This window comes from Garra rufa, chromosome 9 (assembly GCF_049309525.1).
Source record: "Garra rufa chromosome 9, GarRuf1.0, whole genome shotgun sequence".
Lineage (NCBI taxonomy): Eukaryota > Metazoa > Chordata > Actinopteri > Cypriniformes > Cyprinidae > Garra > Garra rufa.
This window is the reverse complement of record NC_133369.1, coordinates 13,594,220-13,617,514: the sequence shown is the minus strand read 5'-3', so window position 1 is coordinate 13,617,514 and position 23,295 is coordinate 13,594,220. Positions and strand designations below refer to the sequence as shown.

General features: G+C 37.4%; 1 protein-coding gene across 2 annotated transcripts in view; it reads left to right on the top strand.

The window, feature by feature from the left end:
• The window catches only part of trmt11 (tRNA methyltransferase 11 homolog), a 26,597-nt gene extending 3,634 nt beyond the window's left edge, over nucleotides 1–22,963 (top strand). For both annotated transcript variants that reach the window (XM_073847207.1, XM_073847208.1), the window contains exons 7-13: nucleotides 5,893–6,049; nucleotides 7,344–7,424; nucleotides 7,541–7,705; nucleotides 8,410–8,482; nucleotides 10,364–10,498; nucleotides 16,226–16,346; nucleotides 21,246–22,963. In XM_073847207.1, coding sequence (XP_073703308.1) covers nucleotides 5,893–6,049; nucleotides 7,344–7,424; nucleotides 7,541–7,705; nucleotides 8,410–8,482; nucleotides 10,364–10,498; nucleotides 16,226–16,346; nucleotides 21,246–21,386 — 873 coding nt within the window. In that variant the 3' untranslated portion in view covers nucleotides 21,387–22,963. The remainder of the gene's footprint in view (nucleotides 1–5,892; nucleotides 6,050–7,343; nucleotides 7,425–7,540; nucleotides 7,706–8,409; nucleotides 8,483–10,363; nucleotides 10,499–16,225; nucleotides 16,347–21,245) is intronic.
• Nucleotides 22,964–23,295: the final 332 nt, after the last annotated feature.

Here is a 23,295-nt window from a genome sequence, read left to right as displayed (position 1 = left end):
ATAAAGTGTTTCATTGTCGAGTGAATCATTCACGTTCCATTTGTAAATCGTTTATGGTCACACACGGGCATTAATACAATCATAAAGGCAAAACTTTATTGGCATAATTGTCGTTTACAATATTTGCTAAATATATGGCAAATAGGATATACAGAACGTTATTTAGGTTAAGCGATTCACAATAAACAAAAAAGTAGATAGCTCTAAATCACTTTATTATTAATAGGCTACTATTATTTTAATATCTGGTTAGGGCTATTTATTTTTAACACCTGACAATTATGCCAATAAAATTTTTGATTGTATTTCTCCCCGTGTGTGACGATAAATTAGCATGTTTTCATTTACAAATGAAACTACGTGAATGATGCATTCCTCAGTAAAACAGTTTAGTAATTATATAGTCTAGTCTATTAATTAGACGAAACAAAATAAAATATGTTCAATTCAACCTTTAAACTACATTCCAGTAAAATTCAGTCATATAGCATATGTCAAGCATTTACAGTATCATTTACATGAACGTTAAGTAAAGAGAGCAAAATTAAGGGTGGGGGAAACGAATATAAACGAAACTAAAAATATATACAATAATAACTGGCTAATAGTAATATTATTACTAATAGTAATAATAATGATAATGATAATAATATTAATACCAACACGGAAAAAAATACTATCAGTTAATATAAGGAATGTAGGCCTATTTCACTGTGTGACAATAAATTATTTCCAAATGAAACTACGTGAATAATTCACTCTTCAATGATTTGTATATTAATTGCAATTTGCAATTGTGTTAAGTGCACTTTTGGGAAAGGCACGTGAAACAATAACGAACGCTCACAAAATGAAAACGCTTTTAAGCACTAAAATTAATCGAAACGCAGCCCAGAATGTTATGTAAAGAGATCAAAATGAAGTTGAAAATAATGGATATAAACGAATAATACGGAAAAAAAGAGGATCAGTTAATGGACAAGACTGTGTGTGATGCATGAAATGTTTCTTGTAGGGCTTTTTAATTGGAAATACATGTAATATTTATTCATGATACACTTGTGAATGCTGTCTAAATCGCGCACAGACAGCATTGGCATATACAGCAACGCCTATATAATTATGTAATATTGTATTAATTTCTATAACAATTAATATAATAATTTCTTAACTCAAAATGAAATATTAATAAACCTATCTCTGATAATCCCGGGCTACTATGCTCACTCAGGTTTATTTATGCATTAAACTCGTGTTTATGCATTTTTATCAGTATTATCAGTATTATTTTATGTTTTTGATAACAGCAGATTCTGAACAACAACGTTAAAAAAGCTTATTTATTCAAGTGATCATTAATGTACATTTTATTTTCATTTTACAGTTTTGCCAATGCTTAGACATTTTTAAACAACTTTATACATCGTTACATTCCAGTATGTCCACCCTGATGTTTCACCACAGCCGGAAGAACTTTAAACAGTCTGTTTATGTACTTGTTGCATGCCACTGCTGTAAGTTCCTCAAACCAGAATTTATTTATGGCATCAATTAAGTCAGACTTTGTAGTTGGTTTTGCTACTTTTCGAATATAATCTTTCAGAGCATGCCACACCATTTCAATGGGATTCATGTCGGGGGATTCGGCGGGAGTCTTCACCCAGTTTACACCCTGTTCAGCAATGAGTCTGCCTGCAGCAGTGTGCTTCGGGTCATTGTCCTGGAAAAAACGGTGATGTGCTCCGAAGTTTTCCCTAATGTATGGGGCAGCAGTTTCTGTTACAATAGCATTTTCAAAGAAAGACCGGTCCATTATGCCTTCGAAGATTGCAATCGGTCCCGGACCCAGTCTGGATATTGCTCCCCAAACATGAACTTTTAGCGGGTGCTTTGGCTTTGGTTTAGACACGTGTCTCCCACTTCTACGAAATGACATGGTGGCAAAGCGGTCCAAAGCCACTGTTGTTTCATCAGTGAAAATTACATCGTGAAATGACTCCTTCTCAGCAATCCATTTTTGGGCTTGTTGGAGACGTAACTCTTTATTTTTGTCTCTGATCATGGGACAATGTTGAGTTTTCCCATACTTCCACCCAAGCTTTTGCCTTATCCTCCGAATGGATCGCTCGCTTATTTCCACTCCGCTGTCACGCCATAGCTGTTTTTTCACGGAACATGACACCAGTTCATCATTCTGATGAGTGATATTCTCTATGGATAGGACAATGTCTCTAAAATCAAGGGCAAAACAGAAAATAGTTAAACATTTGACAGTTTATGCATAACCACCACTTAGCATTAACCGGTATTTAGGCCAGTGTTTGTGTTCGCGTCATGCAGTGGGTAACTTACTCCGTTATTTTGCGAGGATTACGTTTGTGTGATGATCTTTCTTTGTAGTGTCTCCGGATAGTGCTCAATGTAGCGTGTACACCAATGGATTTCAGATGTCGGGATATTTCTTGAGTAGAACTTCCAGCAGACCTCATCACCCTGATGTCTTGGGAATGCAGCTTGCTGATTTTGGTCATTTTGAGATGACTTTACAGATGGATGGACTGTATATATTCGTACAGTGTGTCAGGGGTGTGGACACTAATGTTTTGTGATAAGAGGGTGTATCATAGGTGGAGCGTGTGAGGAAAGCTTTCCCCTTTTCCCTGGCATGCATTTGAATGCTGAATCCGCAATTAAACCGAATGCTACACAGTTGGACCCCCCCAAAAACAGTCTCAATAAAATGTTGATTACAAGGCAAAACAGGCAGCATTCACCCCCCATCCCCATTCGGCTATTCATAAACATTTCGCTCTTTATACTGCCGCTGATCGCCTCATTAACTGCTACTTTTAAAATAACTGAAAAAAACAAATAGTTCCCACTTCCCTTTGTGTCGAAATTGACACGGCTCATGGCTAGTGTTTGCATATTTCTTTCTATTGTGCAACCAGATTAGTGTTATATACTGTGCTGATAGTTCTGATCATTTTTATTTTTTTTTTATCGGACAATGCAACCTGAACTTTAAATTCAAAGTAGCCTAAAATAGCTGGATCTGCCAGTCTCAACTCCCGTTTACTCCACCGCCATCTAACAGCATTTTCACACCAGTGATACTAAATATTCTTGCAAACTGTCTAAACTTCAATATACAGTACATGAAGACACTAGAGGTTTTGCGATGTACACTGCATGAAAAAAGTGGTTTTCGTCATTTAACGACACTGTGAATTGTCGCAGAAGTTTCAGGTTAATGGCTGTTCACAGGAATGCGCAGTTAGCACAGATAATTGTAGGGAACTGCCAAAAATTGATGTGGAAGGCTTAGCACCTGACACCCCCCATGATTCATGTCACCTTGGCCTCGGTGTAGCTTTTATATGTAAATGATTACTGGAGCTATACAAATGCAAACCAGGGGAAGGGGGGTGGCTTGAGACTCACTGATCTAGAGCTGGCTAACTGTAGCCTTCTTTGACTCAACTACACATAACACCGCGACATGCAATAAAATTATATTTTTCATGTGAAACAGTTTTTTAAACAGATATCATTTAATATTTTTAAAGTGTATATTAACATTTGTGTGTACACATTTTGTTCTATATTTTGTTCTTGAACTATATTTTCTCTATTTTCATCTATCTATCTATCTATCTATCTATCTATCTATCTATCTATCTATCTATCTATCTATCTATCTATCTATCTATCTATATACGCGCACGCACGCACACAGATGAAAATATATAGAAAATATAGTTGTTGGTATATCGATATTTTCAAGACAAATATAACAACAACTACATTTTCTTTTCATTAATGAAAGCCAAGTCAGGCCAAGCAAATTACAGAACAAAATATATTTTTATTGTATACAATTTACAAATAGTAAAGCAAATGATCACTTAACAAATATTAGAACATTTTAGACCTCAACCACTGTACATAGTGGCATGACTATAGTCACTTTTTCTGTTGTTGTACTTAATTGCACCGTGGATGTATTTGACACACATCGTCCAGCAATGCGCTCAACAGGGAGAAATGATGCACTGTATTGTTATCGCCATTGCAAGCAGCGAATAAAATCTAAACAGTGACGTAAAAATGAAAGCAGCAAGCAAATTACAAGAAAGCAGAACGTCTTCATCTATATGTTTTGGATTCCGCCCATGTTGAAGAAACAAATAAATAAATAAAAATGAAACTAAAGCGCGACCAACTGAGAGCGTTATGCCGCGTTCCAGGCAACCCGTTACCCGTGTTTTTCCAAACTTCTACCAGTGAAAGTGCACTGGAACGGCAGTTAAAACCGTGAATTCCCACCCGTGAACTCGTACTAGATCGACGCACTCCCAGTTCCCAGTTCTGACATGACTTAGCCCAAGAAACAACAATAAAGGGGTGCGGTGTTTATGCAAGTGGCACACGGTGGAAAAATAGAGTAATATTTAGGACAATTTAACGTTGCAATCAAATTATTAATACTATAAAAATAATAAATTCTTGGCGTGACTTGCTTGGAACGCTACAAAGTTCTTTGAAGACGTGATTTACGAGCTCAAAAACCTGCCTGGAGCGCAGCATTTGTGTATCCTGTCACAAAATATGGCGAAAAATCCTACACAAGGGGAATAGTGTGATTAAGGTGTGTACATGTCTTCCATAATGCGACTAAAATAGGAATACTCCACCTGTCTTAATTCGATTTGTGTTTACTCAAAATATGACTTTAGTCGGATTAAATTAATTAAAATATATCATTTTACATGGTTACTTCTTAATCAGAGTATTTAATCGCGTTAAAATCGGAATATTGTTGTCCATGTAAACGTACTTACTGTCGAGTATAAAACTTTTTTCGCAGTACATCCATTATATTTCCATGTTACACTTTTAAGACGTATAGCCCTGCATTTTAATCCGTCAAAGATCAAATGCGGGCTAAAATTATGTTTTAACATTCAGTGGTGATTAAAAAAAAACTTGCAGCGCTGGTGGAAACACGGTCCTGTCAGCAGCATTGAGCGCACGTTCAGCACAGCTTGGAAGGGTTCCTTGTTTAAAGCTTGCCACAAAACACTGGAACAAGTAAATACCTTGACTGTCAAACAGTAAGGAGATATTTTAATTATTTATTTAGAAACTACTGTTTTCTGAGTCAGTGATGATGCAGTTAACAGTCCTCCTCAAATCCTCGTTTTTTTTCGTTAAGTAGTAATTTAAGTCTTTCTACATATTTATTTATCATGTCTGACAAAAAATAGTGGTTACATATTTTCCACTGAAAAAAATGTAACTGATCGAGCTTGATCCTTCATGTCCTAAAAATGTGTTTTGCACTCTCCGCACAAACGATTGGCACCTAATAGCACACATTTATATCTCTTAGTATTTAAATCTTTTGTTTTACATCTATGGATTTTATTTTAGCCAATTCGTGATTTGAGAAGGCAAATTGAAAAACAGAGTAGGTAAACTCACTGTCTGCCGCTTGGTCTTTAAGAAACAAAAAGCTTACGTTTAACGAACAAAAATGCTCCAAACTTTTTTTTTCTAAATTACCTTAATAAAAAAGAAACGAAATTATAAATACTTTGCCGTTACATACAGAATGAAATACAGACGTAAATACTGTCCAAATATCCCTCTTTGTGCAGGGTTTGGCTACAGAATGTTGTTCCTTGCGCCACCTGGTGGATATTGTATGAAGTGCAACCACGTTGTAAAAAAATCTAAAAAAGCCGCTGCGGCATGACGCGTGGCCTCGCGTGCCGAATTGCAGGCTGCCGCGTGAAAATAGACGCATTTTTAATGGCCAGATCTGTATTTGAAATAAAAGTTAACTTACTATATCAACTTTTAAATATTGAACTGTTTTCTCTTCAGATTGCAGATGGTCAGAGAGAATTGATTCGCTCTTACAGTGTTAAGAAGAGACATTTCATTGGGAACACTAGTATGGACGCTGGCCTCTCCTTCATCATGGCCAATCATGCCAAAGTAAAGGCTGAGGATTTGGTTTACGATCCTTTTGTTGGAACAGGTGAGGAAATGTCTGTACATTTGAAATCTTTGAAAAACAGCCATTTATGCCTCTTTGCATAAATTCAGACTTTAATATCTGATTGCATGAGCCAGATTAAAAGCTGTTGTAAAATCGCCATCGTATATGCTGCTCTTCCAAAGTTTGGGGTCAGTAAAATTAAATATTTTTGAAAGATGGCTCTTATGCTCACCAGAGCTGCATTTATTTAGCCAAAAACACAGTAAAAAAAATTTAAATAATATTTAAAATGAAACAGACTCTTTTCTATTTTAATATTTTTTAAATATAATTTATTCTCATGCTGAATTTTCAGGATCATTACTCCAGTCCCACGATTCTTCAGAAACCTTTCTAATGCTGAAACATTATTAATGCTCAAAACAGTTGTGCTGCTTTAATATTTTTGTGGAATAATTTTTTTTGTAATGCATTTTGAAATCTTTGTGATGAATAGAAAGTTTAAAAGAACAGTGTTTTTTTTAAATAGATTTTTTTAGTAGTAGTACACTATATATTTGTGTTCATTTTTATTTCAGCATGGTTGGTTCTTTGACAACTAGCCATAAAAAGTCAGTTTTAATATAAAAAGTCATTCAGCAAAGTCAGTGTATAAGTTTCTCATCCAACACATCTGATGTCAGATATCTTTATTCTGCAAATTAACTCATTTAGTCTTGCAAAATGTGTTAGTTTGGCATGTTGTTAATCAGAGCAATTTGGACGCTTCATTTTGGGCCAGACCGACACAGGTGTTTGTGTTTGTTTCTCGTTCTGAGTGAAATCACATCTGACAGCTTGTCTGGGTGATTGAAGATATGTGCCATCATCTTCTGTTTCTTATTTGCGTCTAACACGAACCAGGAGCAGATCTCTATAGGTTTTTGTTTTGGTGATGGCTCACAGAAATTCTCGCTTTTCAATCTCAGTTGGCCCACTTTCTTTTGACTTTGAAAAGTACCACTTTCGAGCGTCATCAGTCAAATGAAGGAATGCTGGCTTTTTAAACAGCATGGGGGCTGCATTTCTCTCTCAGTCTCTTTCCCAAAGCGAGGCTTATTGTGTGAGTTTGTAGCGTGCCATGATGTTGCCAGGGCTTTATCATAAGTCTGTTGTCACCACATGCGCTGAGATCTGCAGACCAGATGTGCTTATTTAGTTGAATGCTCTTTGGTTGCCTGGAAAGGCCATACTTTTAGAGTGTCAAGCAGACGTAAAGATCTACAGTCAGATATATTCCAGAGATTTCTTGACTTCTTTCATAATCATTTTCTTACTCCATTTTGCTTTTTAGGAAGTCTTCTGGTAGCGTGTTCACACTTTGGGGCTTATGTATGTGGAACAGACATTGATTATAACACTATCCACGGAATAGGTATGTATTTTTTTAAAAAAAGCATTTAAATTCTCTTCTTCAGCTTTCCACACAATGTATGTTAAGTCATACTTTTGTAGTGAGTACACACCTGTGAGCATTTACAACTGTTGCAGGAAAAGCCAGCAGGAAGAATCAGAAATGGAGAGGACCGGATGAGAACATCCGAGCAAACCTGCGGCAATATGGGAGTGAGAGTCTGTATGTGGATGTCATGGTGTCTGATGCTTCCAAACCTGTTTGGAGAAAAAACGCACAGTTTGATGCCATTGTTACAGACCGTACGTTCCTAGAAACTTAAGAGAAGTTCTCTTTCTGAACAAAAATTTACAGATAATTTACTCACCCTCTTGTCAACCAAGATGTTCATGTCTTTCTTTCATCAGTCGTAAAGGTTTTTGAGAAAAACATTTCAGGATTTCTCTCCATATAGTGGACTTCTATGGTGCCCCAGAGTTTGAATTTTTGAAAATACAGCTTCAAAAAGCTCTAAACGAGACCAGCCGAGGAAGTTAATAAATTGTCTGTTTTTTTTTTTTAGAAAATAGCCAATCGTTTTGCTAGATAAGACCGTTCTTCCTTGGCTGGGATCGTTAAGAGCCCTTTGAAGCTGCATTTAAACTGCATTTTGGGAAGTTCAAACTTGAGGGCACTATAGAAGTTCACTATATGGAGAGAAATCCTGAAATGATTTCCTCAAAAATCATAATTGAACAAAGACATGAACATCTTGGATGACAAGGGGGTGAGTAAATTCTGTAAATTTTTGTTCAGGTCTTTAAAGGTGATCAAAAATACTGCAGTATTCGTGATTGGATGTCCAAAAACACTAGCTGGGCTATGTGAATACTGTTTGAAAACATTGTTCAGTTATTTTTAGTGGTGCATAAATTACACACTTCACCTTTAAAGCCACATCATTTTTTGTTTGTTAATATTAACTGAAGTTTTAAAGCTTTATGTGTTTTTCTTTTCCCTTGCGCAGCTCCATATGGTATTCGTGAGTCCACAAGGAGAACGGGATCTCATAAAGATGTCATCAAACCTCCTGAGGACTTGTAAGCCTATCACTTTTATGCACCTGCATTTTTAATGAATCCACTCGAAACACTCTTTAGATATGAGCCAGTCATCCAGTAATCCTTTACCTCACCTCTAACACAACAAATGGCACAAGAGTATACAGTTACACTAGCTCTCAAAGCCTTTTTAAAATGTTTTTGAAAGACGTCTCCCATGTTCACTGAGCCTACATTTGTTTTTATCAATAATACAGTAAAAAGTAATACTGAGGAATAATATTACAATTTAAAATATTTTTCCTGTTTCCTGTTTTATATGTGTTTTAAAATGTAATTTATTCCTGTGATGACAAATCAGCATCATTACTTAAGTCTTTAGTGTCACATGAACTAATAAGCTGACTTGGTGCCTTTATTATTATTATTATAATTATTATAAATGTTGAAAATAGTTGTCCTGCTTAATATTTTTGTGGAAACCATGACAGACTTTTTTTTTTCCTTTTTGAAATGTAAATGTTTTGTGGCATTACATAAGTCTTTAGTGTGAATTTAGATCGACTGAATATGTCCTTGAATAAACGCAAACCTTTATATACTTTATATATTTTATAATTACTAATATGTGACCCAGGACCACAAAAGCAGTCTTACATAGCACAGGTATATTTGTAGCAATAATAATAAATAAATAGTATGGGACAAATAGATTTTTCTTTTATGCCAAAAATCATTAGGATGTTAAGTAAAGATCATGTTCCATGAAGATGTTTTGTAAATTTCCTACCATAAATATATCAAAACTTTAATTCTGATTAGTCATATGCATTGCTAAGAACTTAATCTGGACAACTTTAAAGGCAATTTTCTCAGTATTTAGATTTTATTTTATTTTTTTGCTTCCACAGTTTCCAGATTTTCAAATAGTTATATCTCAGCCAAATCTTGTCCTATTCAAACATCAATGGAAAGCGTATTTATTAAGCTTAAATCTTGTGTGCAATCTTAATGACTGGTTTTGTGGTCCAGGGTCACATATGAACTCTAATAAATAATAATGGCTTATAGACTGGATACCCTGTATCAGATTTTGACATTGACTCGATCTGTTTATAGGAAACCCCAAAAATGAAAATTGGCATCATTTAGTCACACACATGTTGTTGTAAAACATGACTTTCTTGTGACCTAATGACTTTGTGTCCCCAGTTGCAATGAATGGGGAGTTTTTCAAGCTACAAAAGGGAACAACATACCAAATTTTCATATGTTCATACGGTTTTATGAGCAACGTGATTTGTGAACGAGATGTTCCTTTGCACAGTAAAAAAAAACAGCTCATTTCATTTCTGTTCCATTAGAACAATTTGAGGCCGAGTAAATGATGACTGTATTTTTGGTGAACTGTCCCTCTTAAATTTCTGTTAAAGCGATAGTTCACCAAAAAATAAATATTCTGTCATTAATTACTCACCCTCATGTAATTCCAAACCTTTAAGACCTTCGTTCATCTTCAGAACACAAATTAAGATACGCATTTGTCGTGGTACTCTTGTGAACGCACATCAAAGACTGACACAGAAGAGAAGAGATTGTTGAATACAGTTATTTTTGTTTCGTTTGAGCACAAAAAGTATTCTTTTAGCTTCATAAGATTACGGTTACAGTAACAATGTCCTTACTACCTTTCTGGGTCTTGAACGTGTCAGTGGTTTCGCTGTCTATGCAGGGTCGGAAAGCTTTTGTATTTCATTACAAATATCTCAATTTGTGTTCTGAAGGTGAACAAAGCTCTTACGGGTTTGGAACGACATGAGGTTGAGTAATTTTCATTTTTGGCTGGACTAACCCATTAAAAACCTTCTTCTGTCATTCTTCTGTTGATTATAATATCTTCTGTTTCATTTCCCAATGCAGCTCTGGAGAGAGTCACATTCCTGTTTCAATGGCATACCACCTGAGCGATATCTTTGCCGACCTCTTGAGTTTTGCAGCCCACCACTTGGTTTTAGGTGGACGTCTTGTCTATTGGCTTCCAATCTACAGACCAGAGTAAGTACTAATCAGACTGCTTGATCCCATTCACTAACTATATCAGATGCAGCATATTCCTCCAGCATATGTGTACTGAATCAGTCACTAGGGGGCTATCTTGTACCTTCCTATGCCTGTAGATAGGAGGTCAAAGCGCATCAGTAGCTCAAGCCCCCTGTTAAGGTGGTGGATGTTAAACCTGCTCAGGCTTGTTGACCTGCGGTCAGCCCAACAAAGGAGCAGGTGTGAAGTCATGGGGTATTTCCCACTGACCACAAACAGCAGTGTCCACAGATCATGCTATCCACTGATTATAGGCCCCGGGAAGAGTTGTGACTCAAAGGAGGGGCCCGCTGCTTGATCTACACCTTTACCTCACCTCTGTCCCGCTTATAGACAGATTTTCCATCGTATAGTTATGGGTTTTACTTCCTCTGGATTGCTGATGCTGACAATAATGAATTTAGCTTGCGTTGTCTTTATTTAATATACAACTAAAGTGCTTTCTAAGTAGGGGCGTGCAGGTACAGTCACATATAACAGTTCTTTTTCCTCATCATTTTTTATTTTTCATATAATATCCTACAGATTAATTAAGGTATAATAGTGGAAGTGAAAGCGCTTGTACCTGCATTGTACAAGACATTCAACTTTTAATCAGCAAGTACGCATTAAAGGGAAATTCGGTCATCAACCCTAATGTCGTTTCAAACCTGTAAGACGTTTGTTCATCTTTGGAACTAACTAACTTTGGAATTTTTGATGAAATTCTAGAGCTTTCTGACCCTGCATAGGCAGCAATGCAACTGACACTTTCAAGGCCCAGAAATTTAGTAAGGATGTCGTTAAAATTGTTTATGTGACCACAGTGATTCAACTGTAATTTTATAAAGCTACAATAAAGCTTTCTTTTTGTGCACAAAAAAACAAAAATAACAACTTTATTCAGCAATTTCTTTGACTTGGTTCACAAGAGAATGGCGATGCATGCGTGTGGTGCTGCTGACACAGGAGCCAGCATTCTGACCTAGACCGTCCATCTCTCTTAGTTCATTGTCTGTATATTCTGGTTCAAATTAGTAAGGCTGGGCAAAAAATTGCAAGTCATCCTCTCTGTCGAAATCTTCAGACATGTTTATGAAGCCTGTTTTATGTACAGCAAGAAGAAATTGTTGAGTAAAGTCATTATTTTTGTATTCTTTTTGCATAAAAGTATTCTCATAGCTTCATAACATTTACAGTTGAACCACTGATGTCACGTGGACTATTTTATCGACGTCCTTACTACCTTTCTGGGCCTTAAACATGTCAGTTGCATTGCTGTCTTTGCAGGTTTCTGAAAGCTCTCAGATTTCATCAAAAATACCTTAATTTATGTTTTGAAGATGAAAGAAAGTCTTGAACATGACAAGAGGATGAGTAATTACTGACAGTGTTTTTATGTTTGGGTAAACCATCCCTTTAAATTAATTCATCAAAAGAGACAGCAAAGACATTTATAATTTTACAAAAGATTCATATTTCAAATAAATGCTGATCTTGAACGTTCTGTTCATCAAGAATTCTGAATTAAAAATGTATCATGGTTTTCACAAAAATATTAAGCAGCACAGCTGTTTTCAACATTGATAATAATAATAAATATTTCTGCATAAAATTAGCATATTAAAATCATTTCTGAAGGGCCATGTGACACTGAAGTCTGGAGGTAGTGGCTGCTGAAAATAATCACAGAAATAAATTACATTTTAAAATATATAAAAAATTGTAAAATCTTATATTAAATTGTAATATTATTTTACAGTAGTACTGTTTTTACTGTATTTGATTGAATAAATGCAGTCTTGGTAAGCATAAGAGACTTCCAAAAACAAAACCAAAAAAAATCTTCATGACCTCAAACTTTGAATGGCACTGTATGTCTTTATCACTACGTGCAGCAGTGAGTCAAAACCAAACTACGCAGAACTGAACTCCAGTATTTCCGGCTGACGGGTCAGAAGTGTATCTGGTGAATGTGTTGGAGTCTGCAGACAGGAAGGATTTAACTAAGAACCAGTATAACTGTCAGTGACATCACCACAAGGAGGCGCTGGCGTCAGGAGCTTTATGACCACATCTTCAGAGCGGCGTTAGTATAGCAACACTTGTGTTTATAAACTTCGGTGTCAGAGGAGCAGATGACTGCTGCTGGAATCTGGGGCTTCAGCGCTGATTACCCTTGTAACAGTTAGAAGTGGAAACAGCCCTCAGTATCTGATTTATCCACTTCATCTTGAGGAGAAAGTTCATAATCAAGCCCCAGTCCAAATTAAATCACTTCTTTCGTAGTAAACATGAACTTTTCTGGTGACGCAACAAGCACTTGTTACAAACAAACCTAATGAGGTATGACAAAGAAACATATCCTTACATAATTTAAATAATGTCCATGGTGATGTAGACGTCAACATGATAGAGAACAGTGAGTCTTTGATTCAGTTAACACATCTTTGACCTTTACGTTAATTCTTTTGTTACCACCGCATATTGTTGCAACTAGAAGAATAATCTCGCTTACGGGACTTGGACGTCATGAAGTAAAGGCAGGGATGAGTGTGAGCCACATGGGATGTTAGTCAGTCATTAGTACACCATAATGCACTTGTCTGTTGTGACTCATTGCCCTATATTCAGAAATGTGATTCCGTCATGTGATTTCTGTGGATGGGGTTCTCCAGAGGGCCCTTTCCTGGAAAGCTGACATTTGTTAGACGTTTCTCCAAGGTGACAGGAGTAGCTCCGTGTAAACACTGCGATGGAGAATATGTATGCTTCGTATGCCTCCTTGTTTTGCTTTGTCAGGTCCGTTGAAAAGAGGGCACATAATTTATGATTTGTTTGAAACGCAGCTAACTGCCTGTGCGCAATGGTTTGTGGATCAGTGGCATTGTGTGGATGAGGTTCAGCTAGAGCTAGCAGCCCTCTAACCGATTTTTTTCATTGATTTCATGCGCTAGCCATATTTACGTAATCGTCTGAAAAATGAAGGGAGTCGATGCGTGCGAACGCGTCTGTCAGCGTGTGAATGTTAACAGCCCACCAGCTCAACTCCCTGCTGAGTTAATGTCCCTACTTAATGTCTTCACTGCCTCTGGGAACAACGAATAGTTTGGATGTTCTCAGTGGTTCTGGGCTCTTATGGTTGTGGCAGGGCTTCAGATTGCGATTTGAAATGGTTACAAATGTGAAAAACAAAGACTAAAAATGACAACAGACTAGTTACTATTGGTAAAATATGTGTTTTCAGAAGTTTTTTGTTAAATCGGTCTTTAGAGCATCATGTATCAACAAATCAGTCCAACAACAAACACAGCAGAAGCTGTGTAGTCCAATTCAAAGACAAAGGACTATTTTTAACGAGTCTGCCAGAAGAGTTCAGGACACTTGCTGTGTCCCAATCCGCACAAAATCAATTCCAAGTAGTTTTTGAAATTAGAATTAGCTTGTCCCAAATCTTAGTATGTTGAAATAAGTATCCTAAAAGTACCTGAATGGATGGTCTACTATTTCTAGGTGGTGATTCAAAGTCCAGATCCATGCACAATCTAATGGCTAATATTGCCCACAAACCATTGAGGCTTGAAGGCGGATTTGTTTCAGAAGTATGAACACAAATAAAAAGAGTAGGCAAAAATTGGGACGCAACAACTGCTTTGAATTTGCTTGTGAGCTAGCAGTTTGAATCAGACTCTCTTATTATTATTATTGAATCACACATACTGATTATGTAATCACCACAGACCAATGGTGATTCAAAGGTGTTTACCAGTTGAAGCAAACTTTTCCAGAAAGATTTCTTTGGCAGGCTCTTTCAGGGTCTTTAAACAAACTTTGTTTTGGCCTGATTTTGTTCTACATCACAGTAGTTTGATTTTGCCTGAAATATATTAGGGCCTTTAGTCAGTCTTTAGTCTTTTTTCTTCTTTTCTCATCTCTAAAATGAACCAGAAGTTATTATGAATTATTAATGTGATGCATACTTAGGGTTCAAGACGCTTGCATCCCTTCCATGAACAATTTTGTTTTAATAAGAAACACAAAAATGTTGGTGTAAAGGAGGCCAGCTGGTAAGAACCGTGCAGGTAAACCTCCCTTCCCTGATCTCGAGAAGCGCACTTGCAACTGACACTAGAGGGTGTGGTCTTTAGTGTTGTTGTTAGCACACCTGCCTCCCATCCTGGGACCAGGTTACATTGGTGCCCATCCCCAGATGGGAGTGGGGTTTAGGGGATGAGTGTAACAGAGGCAGCTGCTAAGAGCTGTGTATAGGTAAACCTCACTACTATGATCTCAATGGACGCACTAGTGACTGACACTAGAGGCTGCGGTCTTTAGCTTCCTTGTAAGTGCCTCCTCCTTCCATGCAGGCAGCCTGAGGTTGAGTCCCACCTGAACTAAGAATGAGGCAGGATGGTTAGTCCCGTGGGGGTTACATTGGTGCTGTGACCCAGATGGGAGTGGGGTTTAGGGGGGTGAATGTAACAGAGGCCAGTAAGAGCTGTGCAAGTTAACCTCACTCCCCTGATTCTCAAAAGGCAACATTAGCGACTGATGCCAGAGGCTACAGACTTTACCGTCCTTTTTTGTGCGCCCACCTCCCATGCCGGCAACTCGAGTTCAAGTCCGACTAAGTCCGAACAAGAATAAGGCAGGATGGTTAGATGAGAGTAGAGTTTAGGGGGTTGAGTGTAAAGTAGGCCAACTAGTAAGATCTGCGCAGGTAAACCTCACTCACCTGATCCTAAGAGGCGCAATTGCAACTGGCACTAGAGGCGGCAGACTTTGGCGTCCTAATGAACACCCTTGCCTCCCATGCCGGCAGCCCGGGTTTGAGTCCTACTTGGAACAGAAATGAGGCGGGGCGGTTACGACTGGAGGTGTTACATTGGTGCCCATCCCCAGATGGGAGTGGGGTTTAGGGGGTGAGTGTAACAGAGCCCAGCTGCTAAGAGCTGTGTAGGTAAATCTCACTACCATGATTTCAAGAGACTCACTAGTGACTGACGCTAGAGGCTATGGTCTTTAGCTTCCTTGTAAGTGTGTCCTCCTTCCATGCTGACAGCCTGAGTTTGTGTCCCACTTGGACTAAGAATGGGGCAGGATGGTTAGATGGAAGTACAGTTTAGGGTGGTTTAGTGTAAAGTTGTAAGATCTGTGCAGGTAAACCTCACTCCCCTGATCCTAAGAGGTTCAATGGCTACTGGCACTAGAAGTGGCGGTCTTTGGTGTCCTTGTTAGTGTGCTTGCCTCCCATGGCAGCAGCCGGGCTTAGAGTCGGGCTTCTTAGGACCTTCTACTCGGAGCAAGGGCTTCTACTCGGAGCAAGAACAAGGCGAGCAATCAGGACCGGAGGTTCTTGTTGTCTTTATTAACTTGTTCAAGTATTAAATGTGAAATTTAGTTTTGTCTGTAACCCAACAAATGTGGTCACAAAAATTTCTGTCTTTTCCATAGTGAACGAAAAGATATAGTAACTGCTACAGCAAGACATCAAATGTTGTCCTTAATGAACATTCATGCATTGCTTCTGTTGTTATTTTGGTGACTCTTTTGTTGCCTGTGAAATAATTGGCAGGCAATCTATGCGCAGTGGCACAATTTCAGCAACAACAGTGGATAGTTGTGACATCCCCTACCACTATCAAGGTGTTTCGTTTGGTAAGCATGCAGCTGGCTGATCTAAAATTGTACTGTGTTCTGCAGGTACTGTGAGGAGATGGTGCCTCTTCACCCTTGTTTGACTCTCATCAGCAACTGCGAACAAACTCTGTCCAGTCACACGTCACGAAGACTGATCACCATGGAGAAGACCAAGGAGCCTGAGGTATGTAAGGGTTTTTCGGGTGGAGACCCCTTGGTCTAAAGATAAAATTGATGTATGTGAACTGTCCTGAATATGTTTTATATGGTTACGTCTTTTATGGCGTCAATCTGAAAATAATCCTGCCATCTGGCTGTGATTGACTCTTTGTTTTTACGCCGCTTTAATGACTTAATCACACATTGTATGGAAAACAATCCATCTTTGGATTTGACAACAACTTCACTTCAAAACCCCAAATTGTTCCCATAAAAGCTTTCCTGTAACACGCTCACAAATATTTACCCAGACTAGCATGTGTCTCCACCAACTTGTGCTCCAAACCTGGAACATGTTACCTACAGATCATGTCCTTGTCTATTTCCTAAACTTGCTTCAAACCCAATGACAAAATGACTATCAAATCAGTCTCTTCTTTGAAAAACTGGCTCATTTCCCGAAGCTCAAGTAGCTCTGATGTGATCTTGGCATTGGATCCATTAATAATATTACAGAGATCTCTGCAAAATTTCTCATGTCCAGCAGTAGCTGAAGAAACATCTGAATAGTGTCCACCGCTCGTTGTGTATGGATGTTTATCCTAATGTCCTTGATCGGCTCTGTAAGACTGTTCTACGATGCTCTTCACATGAATTATAATATTAGGTTTAGAGTTCTGTTGCTTTTGTTTGAGAACAGAAGGAACATGTCTTGTTGCATTATGGGATAAATATTACCCAGTGAAGCTTATTTTTAGAACAGAGCACAGGACTTTTAGGAGCTTAGCAGATCTAGCATTAGTCCAGAGCTGTCAAACAACTCTGAGTCAAGATGAGGCCCTGTTTCTGTCTTGTCTCATTCTCTTTCTTACTGTTTCCATCTCTCTCTCGCTCTGTTGTTTCTCTTTACATTTGGCATTTTGGCACATAGAATCTGTGTGTCCTCATGTCCCCTGCTGAAATGCCTACACCAAAGATCTGGTTTTCTTCTCGAGTAAATCTTAAAAAAAAAAAAAAAAAAAAAAAAAAAGCAGAGATTACTAGAGTATATTTTGAATAAAAAAGTAATAAAAAACCCTTTGTACTGTGACATTATTTTTCTGACATATACAGGCAATTATTTACATCGTTTTAATGCAGTAAAGTTTATGCTGTCCACCAGACAAAAAATTAATAAATAAAATATTACTATTATTTATATACTTATAATAAACTATTATTTTAATGCATTTATTAGATTAATAGTTACAAATTTTAAATCTCTACATATGTTGCATTTATACAATACTGTAAAATATTGCTAACATTTAAAATAACTTTTATATTTTAATATATTTTATATATTTACCTTTTTTCTGGATTCTTTGACTAGAATGTGTAAAATAATAGCATTTATTTGAAATCTTTGTAACCATGTTGGTTTGATTTTGGAGTGAAATATGACATTTCATGACATTTTTCATGAGATTCACTGTGCTTTCCATCTTCATTTGTTCATCCAGTAATTCTAATTGACATTACAGCCCACTTAGGCCGCCACAGACACTAGGGTCTGTTCTGGAGGCTTGTGTGGTCTGTGTTGCGTAAGTTGCATTGTAAACTAAGGGCCCGGCGCGTGTGACCTGAACTGAGTCCTTGCTGACTGGCAGAAGGGAGTGTGTTGAGGAAGGTGCCGTTGATGGTTTGCAGGCCCAGAGCTGGAGTCATCACTTTCAGCTCACAGTCTTTCTGCCACCTCGTTAGCCTGCGGCGCAGTGTGCTTCCCTCCTGCCCTTCTCCAGCAGGTCCTGCTTAAGATCCTGGCCTCCACTCTGAGCAGGAAAATCTGAGGAACTTAACACTCTGCTGTCTGTCATTAGGCACTTGACTGTGAGCTTGTGAAGGGAAGACATAAAAGTGTGCCGTACTGGGCCAAATGTTTAAACCTGTTTCTGCCATTTTGCTTTAGTTCACCTTTGTTTTTTGTGTAGTTTTGTTGAGAGATTTGAGTAAAGCCCGGGACACACCAACCCGGCGCCAACCGACTAGCACCGACGAAAGCCTACCGTCTTGTCGCCTCTAGTCGGCTGCGTCTGAGGGCGTCTAGGCAATTAAACTGGGCTCGAACACACCGAACTGACGACGCCTGACTACAAACTAGAAGGTGCTTTCTGCGCATGCGTGAGGAGATATACCGTTGATGGCAGTATTGTATATAGATTTGTGCGAATTGCGAAATGATGACAGCGAGCCAGTGATGCGCGGGTTGATCCAAAATGAGCGGGTGTCTGCGGTTACGAGTCATCCAAAAATATTTTTAATGATATTCGGGTCGGTCGGGTCGTTTGAAATAAAGATGCCAATTAAACCTTTGTAATTTATATAGTACTAGACACGATTTTCTATGAAATACATAGACCTACACTTTATTGGATGAATAATATTTACCTTTTGAATGTTGAGCGTTATTAACTGTTGAATAAATGCTGACGCGGGACAAAATGCCCGATTCAACAAACGCATCAGTAAAATATTAGAAAAAGCTTATTAATATACATTTGAGTAATTCTGAGAATGTAAGTTGATAAATAATGAAAATCATTAGCTGAAGTCTTTGCACCAAAGGCATCACAATTCTTGTCAAAATGGCTTGATATTTCAAAGAATCCAAGATGTACTTCATACGGTCATGATTTCTACTTCCTGCTACAGTAAAACAACCCCATAACAGGACTGGTCCACGTCCATGTTTGACAATGGAGATGGTTGGCTTCTACATACTGGTGATTTAAAGGTCCAAAAAGTTTCAGTTTGGACACATCATTCCATAAAACATTCTTCCAGAACTCCACAGGTCTATCCAAATAAATTTTAGCATGCTCAAGTCAGTGTTTTTGTTTTTCTTTGTCAAGGCAAGATGCCTCAACATGAAGGCCATACTTGTCTATTGTTCTTCTTGATCTGCAAGACATTTTGCTGCAGAGAACAAAATTTTGTTTAAAACAATTCAACAAAGGCATCAGTGAACTATTAGATATTTTTTTATTAATACACATTTAAGTAATTCTGAGAATGTAAGTTGATGAATAATGAAAAAAGCTTGTTCAATTGTTAATTGTTCAACCTCCAGGAGCAAAATTTGGCACATAATCTTTTATTCTTTAAAACCACCAATAAACGCTGCTTGGAAGTGCTTAGAAGCTTCCGTCACATCTCTACTGCAGCCTTGGCCCATTCCTCGCCTGAAAAAGCTTTCAGATCACTTACTGATAATCTTCGTTTTCACCTTGCCACTGCTTTCTTCAAATTCAACCAATATTTTCAATAAGAATTAAATCTGGAGACTGAAGAGGCCACTCAAGAACATTCTGTGACTAATCCCTGAACCAAGCATATGTAGATTTTGGCTGTATACTTTGGGATGATTGTCCTGCAGGAAAGTCCATTGATCATTAGCTTCAGTCTTTGCACCAAAGGCATCACAATTCTTCCCAAAATGGCCTGATACTTCAAAGAATCCAAGATGTACTTCATACGGTCATGATTTCCACTTCCTGCTAGAGTAAAACAACCCCATAACAGGACTGGCCCACACCCATGTTTGACAATGGAGATGGTGTGCTTCTGCTTATAAGCTTTTATTGCACTAGGCATACTGCTGGTCCACAGGTCCAAAAAGTTTGGTCACAATATTCCATAAAACATTCTTGCAGAACTTTACAGGTTTAACCAAATGAATTTTAGCATGCTCAAGTCAGCTTTTTTTTGTTCTTCTTGGTCAAGAGTGATACTCGGCAAGATGCCTCAATATGAAGGCCATACGTGTCTAATGTTCTTCCTATGCACTGCATTGCAATGTTTTCCTTCTTTTGTCGGGTCATCTTGCAAGCCTTTGGCTGTACATTGCCGGTTGCTTTGCTCAAGCATTTTATGATATTTTGCTTTTTTTTTTGTTCAACACCCTTAAGGTTTTCTGGTACAACACACTTTAAACTGGGAAATAAGGCTTCTACCTGTGTCTCTGGAATTTTTAATGCCTTGGAAATCTTCATGTAGCCTTAGACTTTCTAATATAATAGAACTATTTCTTCTCTATAACATTTGAGAGAGCTCTGTTGACTCATTTGCCATATTTGCTACTCAACTTCAGCACATGTATGGGTTAAATGTATGTGTAACAGCCCAAGCTAATTCTGTTTTCTTTAATAGTTTCTAAAGGCTTAATTGTGTTTGAAGACAATAAGTGACTTAAAAACAGCAGTGTTGAATAATTATGACATAGCTGTGTTATTTAAAAAATCCTCAAATTCAAAAACATTACGTTAAGTATTGACATTGTCACTTTTAATATGCCAGTAATCTGTTGTAGATGCAATTTTATAAGTCCTGGATCTTCAGAAAAGCTTGTATTTGTAAAGTACAGCAGTCTCTGGGGGGTTGAATAATTTCGGTTGCAACAGTACATTTAAAACGGATAAAAACCTAAAATTACACTGCCCAAAAATGCTATTTTTCTTGCATTACTTGTCATTTCAAACCTATACTACCTGTCAAAAAACTAAAGTTCATTCATCTTTGGAACACAAATTAAGATGTTTTTAATGAAATCTGAGAGCTTTCTGACCCTGAATACACAGCAACGCAAGGTAGTAAGGGCATCGTTAAATAGTCCATGTGACATCAGTGGTTGAACCGTAAATTTATGAAGCTACATTTTCATCCAGAAAATGTAAAGTAAGAAAGTAACCAGCTCCACTTGAATATATAGGCTACTGCTAATAAAAACAATCCAGCACAGAACCAATTAGCCTTTTGAAATTGACTGTTGTTCATAACTTCTAAGGAGAAAATGCTAATAAAATACAATTCTGCACCATTGAAGACCTGCTTGCATCCTGCACTTCTGATGTTCTTTATTAAAGCTGTTTAATATGCTTTCTTGCAGGATTCGGACAAACTTGCGCACATTGCTGACCCTCGCTTCACCCCGTACCAGGGTCACAACTCTTTCAGAGAGAAATATTTCAGTGGTCTCACCAAGAAGAACGGAAAGGATGCAAAAGCCAGCCCAGGAAATAAAGATTAAACATGGAAAGAATGGTTTAAGTTAAAATTGTATTTATATATACATTTTTTAATTTTCTTTTTATAGCATCGTTGTATTTTACTTTTTTAAAATAAAAATCCCTGGTTTTATCAGTCGTCTTCACTTCTTTTTATCTTTCTTGTCTCTAAAGCGAGCCCTGCAGACTCGATTGAATTTATTGCAGCATTAGCAATATGTGTTTAAGATAAATTGGCGAAGAGGATTAACGTAATACTTGTTTCTCTGAGTGCTTGCGAAGTAGAAAGATGTAGGGGTGTAATGTAATGTGCCTACTGGACATTTGCAGGGGAAGATAGAGCGTTGGGCCTGCTATCTAAACTCCCTTAAGAGTTTATACCAGGTCAGGTAGACATCTGACTAATGAATCTGTCTTAGACTTAAACTCACCTCAAAGAGAGCCGTCTAGTTCAACATAAATAAGATCTCCTATGAAAATAAGGAAAGATCTTAAGAGGGATTTAGGCAGAGGTTTAATGTGATGTCATAAAGTGGTATCTGCATACGTTTCTATTAGGATAGAGCTCATTTTGCATTATTACATCCTGAGGTTGATCCCAAACATTATAAAACTGTGATTTTTGTTTTCATGCACAATTGCTGTTTCTGTTTTTTCTGTCTCTTTTCCCATTTAGGCATTCTTTAGAGTAAGCAGGAATGAAATGGATCATTGTTCATCTCCCACAAGCAGATAGCATCCTTCCATTCCTCAAGTCTCGCCTGTAGAGGATTGATGAAGTGAAAACTGTCCGTGCAGCCTTCAAATGTTCCAGACGAAACCCACTTCCCATTACAAGATGAGCTCACATTTGTTCCTTTTTACATGAAAGGGAAATGAATGAAATGTAGACTGCAAAATGTTCTGAGCGGGCTAACAAATCAATTAGTGTGTAAGTTGCGTTAAAGGGATAGTTCACCTAAAAATGAGCATTTTGCTTAAGGTTTTTAAAACCTGATGAATTTCTCTCTTCTGTTGAACACAAAAGAAGATTTTTTGAGAATGTTGGTAACCAAACAGTTGTTAGCCATTGACTTTTTTTCCATACTATGGGTAACTACAGCTGTTTAACATTCTTAATATATCTTCTCAACATATCGTTTCTAAAACATTTTTGTGAACTTCCCTTCAGTGTCAGATGAGATTGTCATATGCCCCAGCATTCATTAGTTGAATGTTATTGGAATTCCATTTATTTATAAAATATGTGTACCATTAAATTATTCCAGAAAATAATTAAATGATTTAGAAAAAAATTGGCAGCAGAAAGTTGGTTCAAAGATGTTGGCCATTAGGTGCTCTTATAAAACAAGAAATCCAAGGAGGTCACATGGTTTATAATACAAAAATAACAATTATTGTTTATTTGGTTGTGTTTCATAATCTTATACCCCTATTTTAAGCATTTTTTAATATCAAGGGACCTTGGATTTTTTGTTTCTTGTAACAAAATTCCCATTCAGACAAAATGTCACTCAGTCAGATGGCTGCAAAATAAGCTGAAAAGTAGACTTTCCTTTATGAAATGTGTATATAAACACTTTACCCCCCCCCCCCCCACCCCCCAAAGTATGGAAATTTTATGTATAAACTACTGTTCAAAAGTTTGGGAACTACAAAGTCTTTAACTGTTTAAAAAAAAAAAAAAAAAAGGCAGCATTTATTTGATGTTAATGTATTTTAAAATTTAATTTATTCCTGTGATGTCAAATAAGCTAAATTTTCAGCCGCCTGTACTCCATTCTTCAGTGTCACATGATTTCTTATTATTATCAATGTTGATAACAGTTCTGTGATGCATATGCAGAGCATTTGTGGTTAAAAAGTGTATAAATATGAATTCTTTTAAGAAAATGGCCAATCTTTTTGCTAGATAAGACCTGTATTCCTTGG